Source organism: Microchirus variegatus, assembly GCF_963457635.1.
Source record: "Microchirus variegatus genome assembly, chromosome: 2".
NCBI lineage: Eukaryota > Metazoa > Chordata > Actinopteri > Pleuronectiformes > Soleidae > Microchirus > Microchirus variegatus.
Genome location: NC_139803.1, coordinates 27,619,878 through 27,635,325, shown reverse-complemented (window position 1 = coordinate 27,635,325; position 15,448 = coordinate 27,619,878). Strand labels below are relative to the sequence as shown.

Below are 15,448 nucleotides of genomic sequence, written 5' to 3'. Positions count from 1 at the left end.
TCCACAGCATAATACTGTGCAACTGCATAGCTTTGCACTGTATACACCATCTGCTCAAATAAAAAAGACGTTCCTGCCCTTTTAACTGCCAGCGTCAAAACAGACAGTACTCAACAAAGGTTTAATGCAGCTTACAGCCATTAACAGACAAAGTTGCTGTCGTGAAATGTTCGAGACAGAAAATAACCACGATTCTGAGCTGGAGGAGGACGGAAATTGCTGCCCTAGTCTTGGATTAAAATCGCTTGGAGATACATTATCTGCCAACCGACCGGCTGATTTGTACTTCAATTTGGCCGTCCACAGGGCTTGCCACATTCCTCCAGGGGGGATCGGATTACGGTCTATACAGGGAGATGGGCCTGATGCATTATGGGCATTTTGGTCTCACAAACATGGGCTTGACACAGTTGAAAAAGCAGCATGAGCAAGCATGCAGAATGAATAGAAATACTCAAATGAAATAACGGTGGCTGAGAGGAAGCACTGCAGTCACAGTTGAAAGCAAGGACGGCAAAAACCACAGCAAAAGGAAAAAAAAATTGGAGGAAAAAGACAAGAAATGTGTTTGTTGGAGGGCGGCTACAGGGGAACATGACAAGGAGACAGAAAACAGTTGAGCTAGTGAAAAAGAAAATAATCGGCCTCACACAGTATGTGTCACTTTTTTTTACAGGACAGGGGGGGAAGCGGGGGGGGGGAGCAGTGCTGCTGACTTAAGCAACTGTGGAGCTGTCAAAGCAAGGTACCCTTTACTATTCTTGAGACTGTGTGCCACAGACATGGACAAACCTGTGTTCACAGCAGTAAGTGTACACCAGTGAGGGCTTCTGTGTCACTCAACAACCATGCCCGTTTCTGTTAAGGCTGAGCTCGTACTAAAGCAGTGGTCACCAACCTTTTTGAGCCCAAGATCCCTGACCTTGGCCAGCTGAAGCATTGAGTGAGAAGAAAATACTTCTCACTCAAGGCCTTTTATGTAGGCAAACTCTGGCATATGAATTAGATCTTGGCCTTTACTTTAAGAACAGTAGCTGAACTGAAGCTGACAGCTGAAACAGGACCGTTGACACTGGGTTGCTTGAGTTTGGTGTCCTAACATACATATAAATGTCTTTAATTAATGTAAAAAAGGAATTCTTCCACCCATTCTGGATGAAATTTGAAATTTTCCATTCTCTCTCGTTGGTCAAATATACCCTTACAGCTATCTACAGCTGATTCAAGAGAGAGGAAGGCGCTCACAAAATGTTCACAATTATTAATCAGGCATAATGTGATTTGTGTATTTATTTTTCTTCTCATATTTTCATTTTGATTTGAAGAGGTGTACCTCACTTTTGGAAATCGGTTTACTCTTTACTGACAAAAATATTGGACTGAATGATTTTCTCATCTGTAGAGTATTTATGCGGTCAGGCATTGATGTTGGACGAGAAGGCCCCAGTTCATCCCAAAGGTGCACAATGGGGTTGAGGTCATGGCCAGTCAAGTTCTTCCACACCAAACTCCTCAAACCATTTCTTTACAATCCTTTTACACTGGGGCACAATTGTCTTGGAACAGAAAAATGTGTAGAATTTGCAAAGCCGGCCTTGAGCATGTCTGTAATGATCTATTGTCTGATTAGTTGACTAAAGGATTCAATAACCAATGACAAGTCGATTATCAAAATAGTCGCTAGTTGCAGCACTACAGGAAAACAACAAAAACTTGATCTTTGACAAGCTGCCGAAGAAAACAATAGGGTTGTGTGTGCATGGGTGAGTGTGTTTGTGTGTATGTGCATTACCTGGGTGTGACAATGTCATTAATAACCAGCAATGGATCACATTTTGGGCTCAGGTGTTCACACAGAGTGGAGATTAGCTTGTTGAATTTAAACGTAAATAAGTGGGTGTGTTTGGCATTCTTATGTGTCACTGCCAAATGAATATGAAAACACACACACGTATGGACATGCACAACAATGCCTAATGCATGAGCTGCAGTCAACAGGGAAACAGGTCCTCTCTGCATGCAATCAATAAAAGCAAACTGCAACCATTCATAAGCGGCGGCTCCACTTGACAGCCAAAAAGATACAGTAGTTCATGAGCCTCCCTGTGCTGCTAATGGTCCGACGGGGAGTGGTATGGCATTAAAGCTTAAATGATTGGTCATCGAAATGTATGGCTCCCTGGCTGTGTTTGGACAGGCACAAAATCAATTTGAGCCATGGGACACACTAACCTCTCCGCAATCTGGCTGCTGGAGACACACTGTGAGCTCAGACTGACGCGATATCAGTTTTCACTATGATCGCACTCACCCAGGCCCGACAACTGCGGAGGCCAACTCCGCATCGGCTTTACTTTCAAGGGGGGGGGGGGGGGGGGGGGGGGGGGGTCACAACTGTCTTGTGGTGAGCGAGTACAGCCTGTCACAAATAACCTCTTATGTCAATTAGCCTTGAAATTACAAGCAGACTATTCCCAGAGAAAATTCATAGCTGAGAGTGACAGCAGCTAGTAAGGAAATGTGACTTTTTTTTAGATGACCCCAGGGCCAAATTCAACAGACAAAACAGCAAAGGTAGGGGAACAGATCCACAGTGCATCTACCCCCCCGACCTCCCCACTAATACACTCACACATCTACCGCACGACTCTGGCTTTGGTCTCTGCAGAGGGCGTTTTGAGAAAGAGAGGGAGAGTGGGCCAGGCAGCGTTCCTCCTCCACTTCCTCCCTCTTCTTCTCTCCACGTGGGCGGGAGTGACTGAGTGGCCTTCCATCATTAGCTCCAGGGCAAACTTAACCCCCGCTTGCCTGGCTGTCTTGTGCGAGACATTTCCCGAGTAAGTTTTTGTCACAGAGCCAAAACAAAACCAGCTTGATGCTAAAGTCTTGCCAGATTCATTAAATAGAAGAAGAAGAAGAAGCTTGAAATGTGGCTTAGAGCAGTGTTTCCCAAACTTTGTATACAGGGACCCACTTATTAAAGATGGCAAACTATCATGAGCCAACACATCATAAATTGAGCAGAACTTCTGTTTGAGATGTTCCGTAAATTAATTTTAGCTTAAATTATGCATTTATTTTAAACATATACACATAAATCGTTAGTTAAAGATTTGGAAAACTGTGTATAATTTGTTTGGGGACCCCAAAACAGTCTTTCACGACCCATCTGTGGGTCCAGACCCAGGCTAAGAGATATCAATTTATAAAAAGAGTTATTATGGTATACATATAGTATATAGTATAGTACCAGTCATTTTGATATTTATCAGGTGTTTTTTAGTGAGCAATAACTGAGTTTATGTCATTCTAAGCATAATTTAATTTCCTTAAAACGCCATATACACATTTTCAAATTCAGTCCTGATATCAAACAAGTGCAAACTACAAACACACACCAATGAATGCTCTCATTTTGGTCTGACTAAGATAAGCAGACACCACGAGGAATAATAAGGGTTAATTTTCAGCCAGGTGTTCTATAATTAACTCATGTGAATGAGTGTAAATAAACCTTGGGCCTTGCCTTACCTCCAGCTGTATTTGTATAGCTGGAGTTTCTTTCTCTTTTTCACGTACGCGCACACACACACACACACACACAGGGTTCCCTAGTTAGTAAGCTAACAACACCTAAAAGAAAGGGTAAGTCCCCTAAGGGTTGTATTTTTTGTGCAGCAAATCAGCAGAGAGTGAACGAAACAAAACAGCACAGCACATACTGCTAATTTACTGTAATTAGGACTTTCCCCAATTAAGCCATTTTAAGTAATGAAGCTGTGAAGTAAGAAAAAAAACTTTAAAAAGCTTCACGCAGAATATGAATCTGTCACAGAATGTGAAAATGAATGTGTTTATTCAATCAACACATCCATTATAAAAAGAAAAGTGGCTCAATTGCTTTTATTATTTTCCCCACTGTCACTTTAATGAAGCTTATCCATAACACTTGATTAAACATATTGACTGATCTGTTAATTAAATAGAAGCATGTGAATACAGCATGGCCTCTCTCACTCTCCGTGTCCTCATCTGATAAAAATCTGTCAGGCAGTGGATCCACTCCTCGAGCTGCAGCTGAAATGATGAAGTGGCAAATAAAAAGGCGAGGGAGTGGGGTTTGATCCTACACTGCATTCTTTCACAGTGCAGCAAACAACTGGCAAAAGCATCGCGCATGATACTCAATACGAGTCCCACACATTCTTCACTTCACTGGTCTCCCGGTTTTACGACGAAGAGCGGCCAAGTGTTGCAAACGCCCTGAAAATTGTCAAACTGCGATCAAACCACTGTCACTGACTGAGAATCACTGGGCCACTGCAGTGGTGCTGATGCCATGTTGGCTATTGCTGTTCCCAGCGGTGCCTATATGCTTCAGTTATCAGCCAAACCAAACTGCCGCCAAAATAAACCGGTAGTGGAATGCAGTGATACGCACTGAAGAAAAAACCTGAGTGAATTATTTGAGAAATCTAGTTCTATAGCTACGCTTCGATAGCTACGATTTATCAAATCTATAGTCATGATTCAAACATGACGAAGAATTGCTGAGTTCATTCATCAGTGTCAAACAGTAGTTCTTGTATTGGTCCGGCTAAAAGAGGATATTTCAGTTACATGCGAGTCAAGCCAAAATCTACTTTCTTGACACTGGTACACCGAAGAATAAGACACTATCCTCGAGGAGACGGAAGAAAGGTTAACTATCTTATTCTTTGTCGTTTTTCATCCACATAATGACTCTGCTTACATTATGCCAGGCCTGGACGTAGTGCAGCAGAGAAAGAAGACAACCCTCCAAACACAAGACGAAGAGACGACAGCAACGAAGCAATGAAGATAAGCTTCAGCGAATGCAAGTGCATGAGAGGGGAGGTATTTTGACATCGCCAAGCTGTTTCTGCGTGGATAAATCATCGATACGATAATAAAAAATTCAATTAGACCTGTTTTTCTGTGGACAGCCTCTTACACAACAGTTTACCAATGTACAGGCCTTTAGGTACTGTACACACAAAATCTCGTGTGGGTCAATCTGCCAATATTTTTTTTAATTAAAGAATGATGATGTCATAATCCCACCTCTCTCTTGTGCTGGTATTCTGGTATTCACTGTCGCTTATCTTTGTTGTCGTCTTCCTCTTCTTGTGTTTGGCCATAGTTCTTTTTTCCTATGTCACCGAGGCTTTTTTTCATTCCGTCACTGTTTCTGTGAGTGTATACAATGTAATGTATACTTGTTTGAATAAAGCTATTCCATATACTACCATGTTTAGAGTGGTTGGGGGGCATTTCGTGTGGATAGGGCATAAACTGCGCACGGAGAACTGTTTGAGATGTAGTTATATGATGTAAACATGACCTTGCAGCTCAGGTTTGACTCATCAGTGACACCTGTACTGTCAGATAAAGGTTGACACACACACACACGTATGCATGCCCATGTGGTGGAGATGAAAAAAACAAATCAGCATATTCATCAGGTCTTCATAAGAACAGCATCGGGGTATGATGCGTGCACGTGGGCGTCAACAAGTAGCGATGCCTACACGATAGCAAAGAGGAGGCAATCTCGACTACAGAGTGTTACCATGACATATTGCACACCTTCCCCGATGTTATTCCCCTGATATGTGCAGTGAGTAGATGAGCACATCCCTCCCCCTCTTTCACTGACTTTTATCTGCTTGTAAATCTACTATTTACACCCATCACACAGATGGCTTTACTCCTTTACTTGCCCATATTTAAATACAAACAACCGCTTGGCACAGCACAGGAGAGTTTGTCCGTCTTTGCATCCGTCGTACAGCAGCAGCGTGCAGAGGAATGACTTCCACTTAACACCAAGTTTTATTTTTGTCTTGAAGTTACCACTGTTGTTGTTTTTTGTGTCCTTTTTTGTGGATTTCCTCTTTTATATTGTCATTTCCTGCTTTGACACTTTGACACACAGAGACATTACTGTCAAGATGGCTATCCATGGAAAGACTTTCCTCGAAAGTCTATGAAAATACTAAGGAAATGTGTTTCACTTGCAAGACAAGGAGTTCTAGGTGTAAGATGAGCTCTTGGAGCACTCACTGGTCAACTATTACTTCCTTTGCCAGCTCCCAAAGATAGTTGACAAAACCGCCTCCATAAGTCTAGTACTACATGTGTGGGATATTTCTTAATCTGCTGTTTTCTGAAAAACTGTTAATCAAACAAATCGAGACTGTTCCACCCTTCTCTCCCAAATGTTTTTGGGGCTCGTTAAACTTGGAAATGAACTCCACAGGTCAATTTCTGAGGTTAATAATCATAGACAATTAATCAATTGATAGATTATTATTCCATTACTAAATTAACAGTATTGAGCTTCAGCTTCTAAAATGGGAATATGTGAATATTTTCATGAAAACTGAATAATGTTTACATGTAGAAATTAGTGAAAATCATCATAGTTAATCGATTATAAAAAATAATTGAAAGTTGCAGCCCTACTATCATGTCCTGGCACTGTCGTCAAAACTGACCAACTGAGTGGAATAATAACTCAACAGAAGTGTTAGCCTTGTCCAAAACCCTGAATTCACACCCACATGTTCATCCACAGTCACACTGAGCCACTTTGATTTGCTTTTTACTCACATACTCAAAGCATATACTCACTCCCACACACACACGCTAAGCAACAAGGTGGACGTGGTTGAGAAACAAAAATTACTTTTAATTTAGAACAAAAAAGAAGTGACCTTTTTAAGATGCGGTCATTAAGCTTGATACAGTGTTATGAGGGAAAACCAGAACTAATAGTAACACTATTTTTCGACTCATAATCATTCACTTCACAGTGACTCATAATCCTCGAGACATTCACCTCACCAGCTTTTGGCAACAATGCTACTACAAATTGTTTTCTGCATCTACTGTATATTCTTGATAAAAAAAAAAAATTCTCAATGAAGAAGAAATGACCCATATTTTATTTAATGTGCACATGAATGTAGCCTGAACTCCCCTCCCCCAGTCCTATTTTTTCTTTTCTCCGCACACAATGTGCCCTCTGAAAGAAAGTCGAGTTGAGAAAGTAGATTAACTTACTCTATTGGCCTCTAATATAACCCAGCGACCCAGTTGCTCCCAATCACTGGGTCAGCAGCCTCTCCTCCCCCACACACTGTTCTTGGTGCCCAAAGTGTAGCTACATGTGTTGTAGATGGTGTTTTGATTGATTTGTGACTGTGCTGCGCCGAGTTCTGGGTAGGGATCTAATGACACACAGCTCCTATCTCTTCCCAAAAGGCTTTTGTTAGCCACTGTGGCTCACAAAAGGACTGTGTATTGGCATCCACCAGGCATGAAATAGGAAATGCTTTGTTATATATACACAGGCTATTTTTTTGTTTTTTTTACCAAATGCAATGGTCCAACATTATGATCTATGGTACAGAGAATGTGGCGCATTTTAAAGCACCATCATGAAAAAGCCTTGGAAGTACGGATGTATCAAAAGTTAAAGTTCAATGGTTTGCAAATCCTCAGACTGTGCTCATAGGCTTAGTGACAATCAAAGAATGCCAAGGTAGGTAAACAGTTTTTTCTCGTCCCCCTGTAGCTTTACTTAGATATAACATCCATTTGTTCACATGAATTAGCAAAACCAGCAGCTAATGCATGGAGTCAGATTACAACCTCTGAGCAGAGCCGCACTTTATCCCCCTATATAGAGCTTAATCTGTCCAAATCCTTTGCTGTGCCCTAAATCCACCACATAGCCTAATTCCTCCACAATATCATGAGTGGCAAAGGTGAACACTTAGGTTCAGACTATAGCCGTGTTTCCTCCGAGTGGAAGGGTTTGGTTCCATACAGTATGATATGCATTTATTTTAAATTTTCATTAGAAATAGTACCAAAATAACTGGCCCCTTAGGTTCCATTCTTGGCTACGTTTTGCTTGGGGTACCAGAGTAAAGTGGTGTGGTACAGTCAATGTGGAGCTAGACCGGCGACAGAAAAACGTCACTTCTTTGCGGTCGGTGTAAATATCCCATTGAAGTTGAGGCAAACACACGCAATCTATTCTCACAGAGAGCTTGACATCTTGTTGAGACAAACAGCCACAAACCAAGCAAGAAAAAAGGAGCTTCTGGATGTCCTCCATTGTCGTCTGTTGTGTTGCGTTCAACGCCGTTGTTGTTTTTTCTTAATGCACATAATGTTACTGACAAACTCATGAATTCAGACTTAACATACATGATAAAAAAAGTGCAATGTTGTGTTACAAATTAAATGGGTTCATAGGGCTCTACATCGGATTACTGATGATGATGTTGTGAACTACATTGTTAACAGAAACTGCCAAAAAGTCCCAGCAGACGAGGCAGGGACATGATAGGTTTTGATCAATGTGTGGTCATCATCTTGTCACTCAAGAGCTGTGCTGCGGGCAACATGTCCAGGTCATTTGGATGACTGTCAAAAGAACAAATGCTGAGGACCACTTTATCCTCATGCGGAGGATAAAGTGGTAGAAGATGAGTGAGTGAGAATTAACCCTAAATTGTTGCCCTAACCCTAAATTGTGCGTGTTCTGGTGTAGGGGGGGAGCAAGGGGGAGTGCAATTTTGCCCTTATAATCAACCCTCAAAACATAGAAAATTACCCATGATGTTTTGCGAATTCAGTGAGCCGGCTGATTTTTTTCTACAATGTCGAAATGTGTTGGAATATGTTGGTTTGATATACATCCAAAGGACCGTTGAACTTTGAACACAAATGTCAGAAAATAACTGACAATTTATGAAAGCAGCTAGCTAACTAGCTCGCTCCACCTTAGAATTGTCAACATGATGTAGGTTAGCATGTTCGTTACGTTCACTACGCCAATTTTTTGCATATAGTGGTGTCCCAATTCCATAGGGAGGCCACTTCCCTCGACGAGGGGAATTTACGGTTGAGGGTACTCCAAACCAAGTGGAAATTTTAAGGGAGAGAAATGGGACGGGGCCTTCGTGATGTCTAGAACTCTGCACGCCTATCACATCCCCTAACCCTACACACCATCCCGCAGCATACCGTTTTCAGACTCCAACCTGCCACAGCCACCACCCAGGACCTAGCACAACATCTGGGGAGACAGAGCCTTCCCTACTGCAGGCCCCTCCCTCTGGAACTCACTACCCCAACCCAGCTGTGACTGTTCATTGTGTTATTCATTCATGAGCTTCTGATGTAAAGATACTTTGAGTTGATGAAATGGGCTATACACATTCACTGTATACAGAGTCATCAATAACTATCTCAGCTCTAGGCCTGCGAGAAATATGGATATTTTATCGATATCGTGACATGAGACAAGATATGGTCTTAAATTTTGGAATGAGTCATATGGTGATAACTTATCAGTGATGTCCTTTACTGATTTTAAAGGCCGTTTCATTGACCATACTCAATACATTTGTGAAATACTAAAAATTAAACATACATTGATTTAAAAAAAAAGAAAGAAATGCATTGGATCCACAAAAGTATTTTTTAAAAGTCACTTAATGACACTTTTTTGATTTTAAGCCTAATTATTTGTGTTATAGCAGAATGTCAACATATCTAATAGATAATTATATCCTTTATTTAATATTAGAAAACCAAATAAATAAAGCAGGTATCATCTGAAAGGTCCGAAACAGTAGATATTTTATTTTAGATTGTATTTACAGTGTACTCTCATTAATTAATAATTGATTAATTAATCAATCGAATACTGAATTAATCTTCAACTATTTTGATGATCGATTGATCGCTTTGAAGCTTTTTTCATTATTAATGATTGATTAATTGATTAATCGTGAAAATAATTGTTAGTTGCAGGTCTAATTATAACGTGATATACAGTATATCGAATTATATTTTTTTAAAAGCATGTTGATGTTCAGTTTACAGGCATTAACATAGCTGTTCTCAATGTCTCACTTTAAAGACCTTGAATGGATCAAATCCGGTTCAATTAACTCAGTGTCTTCATGAGGACATTTCCATTTTTGGACATCCAAGTTAAGTAAATTACAACTACCCCACCAAAAAAACAGTTCATGATGATCATCATGCGTCATCTCCGTCCCACAGCGCAGCAAACGTGTCACTATTTGCAAATTTGAAAATTACAGCACTTGCCAAAAAAAAATAATTGAGGATGAAATAACTGACAACTTGTTTTGCACAGTTTTACGAACACCAAGGGATGTCTGTCTCCATAGAAAGTATGACAGTGTACTTTCACAAATACACAAATTCACGTAGTAGCAGACTGGCACGGATTAAAATCACAAACAGCCTCAGCAGTTTTTAGAAATCACTTATCCTTCCCACAGCGATTGTAGTCCCATGTAAATAATGCTAATGACAATGAGGAGATGCTATGCAGATTCATTACAGCTTTAGGAGGATTCATAATAAATGCTATTATATCTCTGCATGTCTAGTCTGCACGTGGAACACATAAGGCAAAAATCAAGTATGAAGCATTACTTAATGTTCTGTTCTATAAATGACTCAGCTGGGATCAGTGGCCAGGGATCAGTGGCTGGCATTACGCTGCTGTCACCACCACCATGTCTCTAGACCCATGCATGTCTGAGCATTGGGGCCTCTCCTCAAAAGTCAAATGTCAGATGTTATCCATCCCCTCTCATGGAGAAGGACCCGGAACACCATCAGGGGCTCGGAGGCCCTGTTTCCCAGCTGGTGACGGAAAATCACCATTACTGAGCTCTTTTGGAAAGCAGTAGTTTTCACATGCAATCCTACCGTGTAAGTTTAGCTGCAATACTTAAATATTCATCCAATATCTTGCCCTAAAGGTACATTGTGTAAAATTTAGCAACATTCATCTGTGAAATTGCATGATGCAACTGAATATTGTTGGAGAACCTATGCAGCCTTTGCACTAAAACTCAATATATGTTTAGTTTGTCCATTGTGGGCTACTGTAAAACATGGTGGTGCAAAATGGCGGCCTCTATAGAGCTGATATAAAAATAAATGGTTAATTCTTTTTTAATTAAAAAAAAAAAAATCATACAATCAGGTGACTGCACACAAACTAATTAAAATAACTGTTTAGCCAAATTAAAATAATGTGATCTAAATTGTACACACTGGACCTTTAAGATTAATGTGAGCACAATGTTGCTAAAGCGAGCTAAAAAAATATTGGTAGGCATGCCCATAATCAATACTGATATATATATCCTTTTTTCCATTAGGTAATTTAGTCTCTCCTGTAGTTAAATAAAAAAAAAAGGTTTTTTTGCATACTCATGCCCCAGCAGATGTGGATTGTTTTCTTCATTTTGCAAAAATAAATAAAAATAAAATGTACATTTTGAAGCCAATATCGGCTGATAACAATATCATGCATCCTTAAATATTAGTACAGTACAAACTATTATTTTCATCATCAATATATCTGTTGATAATTTTCTTGATTAATCAAGTATTGTTTGGTCGTTAAAATGTTGAGAAATGTTGATTGGTGTTTGCCAAACCTGCAAATGTCTTGTTTTTGTCCAATATTCACACTGAAGAAGCTGAAATTTTATTGAAAATAATATTTAATAATATTTTTTTTTAAACTCAAACCGATTAATCAATTATGAAAATCGTTTACAATTAATCTAGTAATCAATTAAATTAAATTAAATTAAATTAAATTAAATTAAATCAATCAAATAATTGTCGCAGTCCCACATGTTAGCCAATCATTTGAATAAATTAGCAACTGTTTATATTGTCCATTAACAAGCAAATAACATTTAAATTTAAGGTACTCAATCATAATTCATTGCTGACAAACAAATAATTGCTTATGGACAAAATGAGATCAATAATCGTGTCAATCAAAATAATAACATAATAGCCGTCAATCATCATGGCTACTAATGGGCATAAATGATTAATAATTGTGGCAAAAAAGCAAAGACAACAAACTCCGACAACATAATCAGGATGAATCCGTATTTAAATACTACTTATACTGGTCGCTGTGTGCCAGGGTCAAATACCGATCAATAATTCTATTCAAGAATCCATATGGGAGTTTCAGTTTTTACATTTATCGGTCTTGTTGTGAACATTCCTCGTATACTTTCACATACTTCTGCCAGGGTGGAAATGGTGTGACTTCTCCTGCTTCAGTTGATAAAACCCAATGAGTAATTACCATTGGAGTTGCAACTAATGATTATTTTTTATAAAATGGTCTGGAAAATGTCAGAAAATGTTGAAGATGATGATGAAGATGAAACAAAGAAAGCAGAAAACATTCACATCTAAGAAGCTAAATAATGACAACTTTAATTGAGCTTTAATTGTTAAGTTAAAAAAATCAAACCAACTATTATCGACATAATAGACATAACAGTGTTTTGCAGGTGCATTATAACAATACCTTTTTGAAAACATGCACTCGTGATAAGTTGTCCTGACACCGTGACACCATGCCTTACAAACAAGACAGCTGAAAACACATTAGTTCACGCATTTAGCCTGCAGTTATTTCGGAGGTGCTTTGTACACAGCCAGCGTTCGTGTTGTCACAATACTGATGCATTACCAAAACACCAAACTCCTCAAAACCCTGATGGATGAATAATGACGTGAAATTTCTCTGTTGATATCAGCTTCAGGTTGTGAGTGGCCTCTCAGATTCCTCCTGCAGCCCTGTCTAATGACTAATCAATACGTTTTAATCTGATTAAGACCACTGCAGGGAGGAGGAAAATACAGCTTTGAGATGTTGAAGGTGATGGCATCTCCTCGTGTGATAAACAGCCTCAGATCCATATAACGTGAGCGGACAAGTCTCCCGCTGATATTTCTTAAATCTCTTCAAAAAGCCGTACTTGTCATATCTATTTTTCATTAGCCTTCAAGTTGGTGGAGACTGTAGGGGGGGTGGAGGGCTGGAACGATCTCTTGAAATATTCATTACAAAAGCACCAAAGACAGGCTGAGGCTACCCTTTTAACACTCAACCCTCATTTTCTGAACAAAAACTTAGCCACAACATGAATGTTGAGCTCTGCACTCGCTGCAGAAGAGACACGGCAAGATGATTTGATGAGGATTTTTTTTTCCCCTTTTCAAAACAGCACAAACCGAAGAAAGCTATGAAATGGAACCACAATATTAGCGATAGAGCTTAGTGAGGATTGTCTTTAATGCGGTGTGTAGAGTCAGTGATTCCTGTCATGCTCTTTTGAACCTTTTCCTCCTCTTTAAACACAATCCTAATGGTCACAGAGAGATGATCTAATCATTTCAACCCAGAGCGACTAAGCCAAAATAAAATCCACTCAACAATTCCTCCCCGTGCTTGAGCTCACTGGGATCACAGCACATGCATCATATGTCTGTGATGTACTGGTGCTGGAGAGGACAATGGTTGCAGTGGGAGGGAAAGGCTTTGCATTTTGTCTTCCACAGTGAGAAATTTAACTTTGAGTGACAAGACAGTGCGTGCATTCAAGAAAAGAAGACATTCAGGGAGAACTCCGGTTGGAGAACTGCCTTCAACTGGTGTATGAAAGTGTGCAGGCTGTATTGACTCTAATCTGTGCTCGCTGCCTAAGTCGACTTGATTATGATCTTTATTGCATTCTTATGGTAGACTGCAAAGGTGGAATGTCAGACCTGTAAACACAGGAGGGCAGGAAGAACCAGCCCATATGGCACGAGTCCAAAAAAAACAACACACCTACAGATAAAAGGCACAAAATACATACAGTAGTATTAATGTACTGCAGGTGGGGAGGGGGGGGGGGGGGGGGTAAAGAAACTATGCTTTGTGGTGCATGCAAAATGAGGGAAAATCGCCCTTGGGTCGAGTGCAATGGTTGTGCAATATCTGCATGCACACTATGAAGCTGTGCACTGTATACAAACACACACATATGTATATATATATGAATGAAAATGGCAGTGTATCTCACAGCTACTGACAACAGTGTACGCTCACACAAGCGGCTATATGACGCCTCACGGGCAGAATGTGACACATTTCGTGCTAAATGCTCCACAAACTGGAGTTACCCTCACTTCCTAGTTTAGTGCTGCTGCTGTCACAGCTCGGCTAACACCCTCCGTGGCCAGCAAACAGTCAACCCCCCCCTTCTCCTCCTCCTCCCCGACTACATTTACTGTTGCTGCTGCTGCTGCTGCCACGACCGTCAAGTCCTCCTGTGCTGCTTCAGAGCTGTGTGATAGCGTGTCTTGTGAAGAGTAACACTTACATTTCACCACCCTGTCCGTCGTAGATAACTTCGGCTCATCATTCGGCTTGTTTTCGGACATTTCCAGTGTGTGATATAATATTGCGATATAGCAGTGGTGGGGAGGGGGGTAGAAGAAGAGACCCCGAAAAAAAACGCTCCCTTTACGTTGCTCTTGCCTTGAACTACTCTCGAGTCTATCCGAAGAAATAGACCGCAGTGAGCTCACTCGGTTGTCTGCGGCCAAAAATACTCGCAACAGGGCTACAATTTCACTGCTGCTGCTGCTGCTGCTCTGGAGGAGCTGCCGTCTGATTTACTGTTATTCTGGATCAAGTTGTCTGAGGGCAGCGCGCACTCTAACCTGCTGGTACCAAAGACCCGCCCCCAAACTCATACGGGCTCCTCCTATTGGCTGAGAGCGACAGGCTTGCCATTCACTTTTTTTTTCCCCCTGAAGGGCTGTTCCTGTGTCAGTCCAGTCTGCTCAGAACAACTGCATGAATTACTTAGAACACATTTGTACTCTGGATGTGCACAGCAACACAACTAACAGCAAAGAAATGAGGGAGCGGATAACACACAAGGAAAGCTAGACATCAATAATGTTTATAAATGCCCAAATATTGAAATGAATTATTGTTATTCGTCATATATAATAATTAATGTCAATATTAATATGCATATCTCTGTGTGTGTGTGTGTACGTTAAAACACAGTAATAACGTAATTAAATGAAAACATGACCATGATCAACCATTACATCACTCTATTTTATAAATATATAATTTATAATATAATAATACATTTTTTGATTTAAAGAAAGCTGCTTACAAAAATTAGCAAATAAATGAATGCAACTTCGATTTGGCTTTCATTAAACATACATTTTGAACCTCTTATTATGTTTTAAAAATAAATTATATTATTATTTCAAATGTTATTTATATATATATATATATATATATATATATATATATATATATATATATATTTATAAATCGTTTTAAGTTTAATTATTTTTACTCTGAAAACCCTTGAAAACGTTTTTTATTCATATTGTTATTATTATTATTATTATTATTATTAGTAGTAGTAGTAGTAGTACTAGTATTATTGTTGTTGTATTTATTTCTAGATTTGATGTGCTGAGATAGATAGATGAAATCTCTTCTGGATGTTTGCAATTC

General features: G+C 39.7%; 1 protein-coding gene across 4 annotated transcripts in view; it reads right to left on the bottom strand.

The window, feature by feature from the left end:
* LOC310944929 (protein phosphatase 3 catalytic subunit alpha) overlaps window positions 1-14,454 on the bottom strand; it is a 77,615-nt gene extending 63,161 nt beyond the window's left edge. For all 4 annotated transcript variants that reach the window (XM_083910782.1, XM_083910784.1, XM_083910783.1 and 1 more), the window contains exon 1: window positions 14,280-14,454. In XM_083910782.1, the coding sequence (XP_083766908.1) occupies window positions 14,280-14,340 (61 nt within the window). In that variant the 5' untranslated portion in view covers window positions 14,341-14,454. The remainder of the gene's footprint in view (window positions 1-14,279) is intronic.
* Window positions 14,455-15,448: the final 994 nt, after the last annotated feature.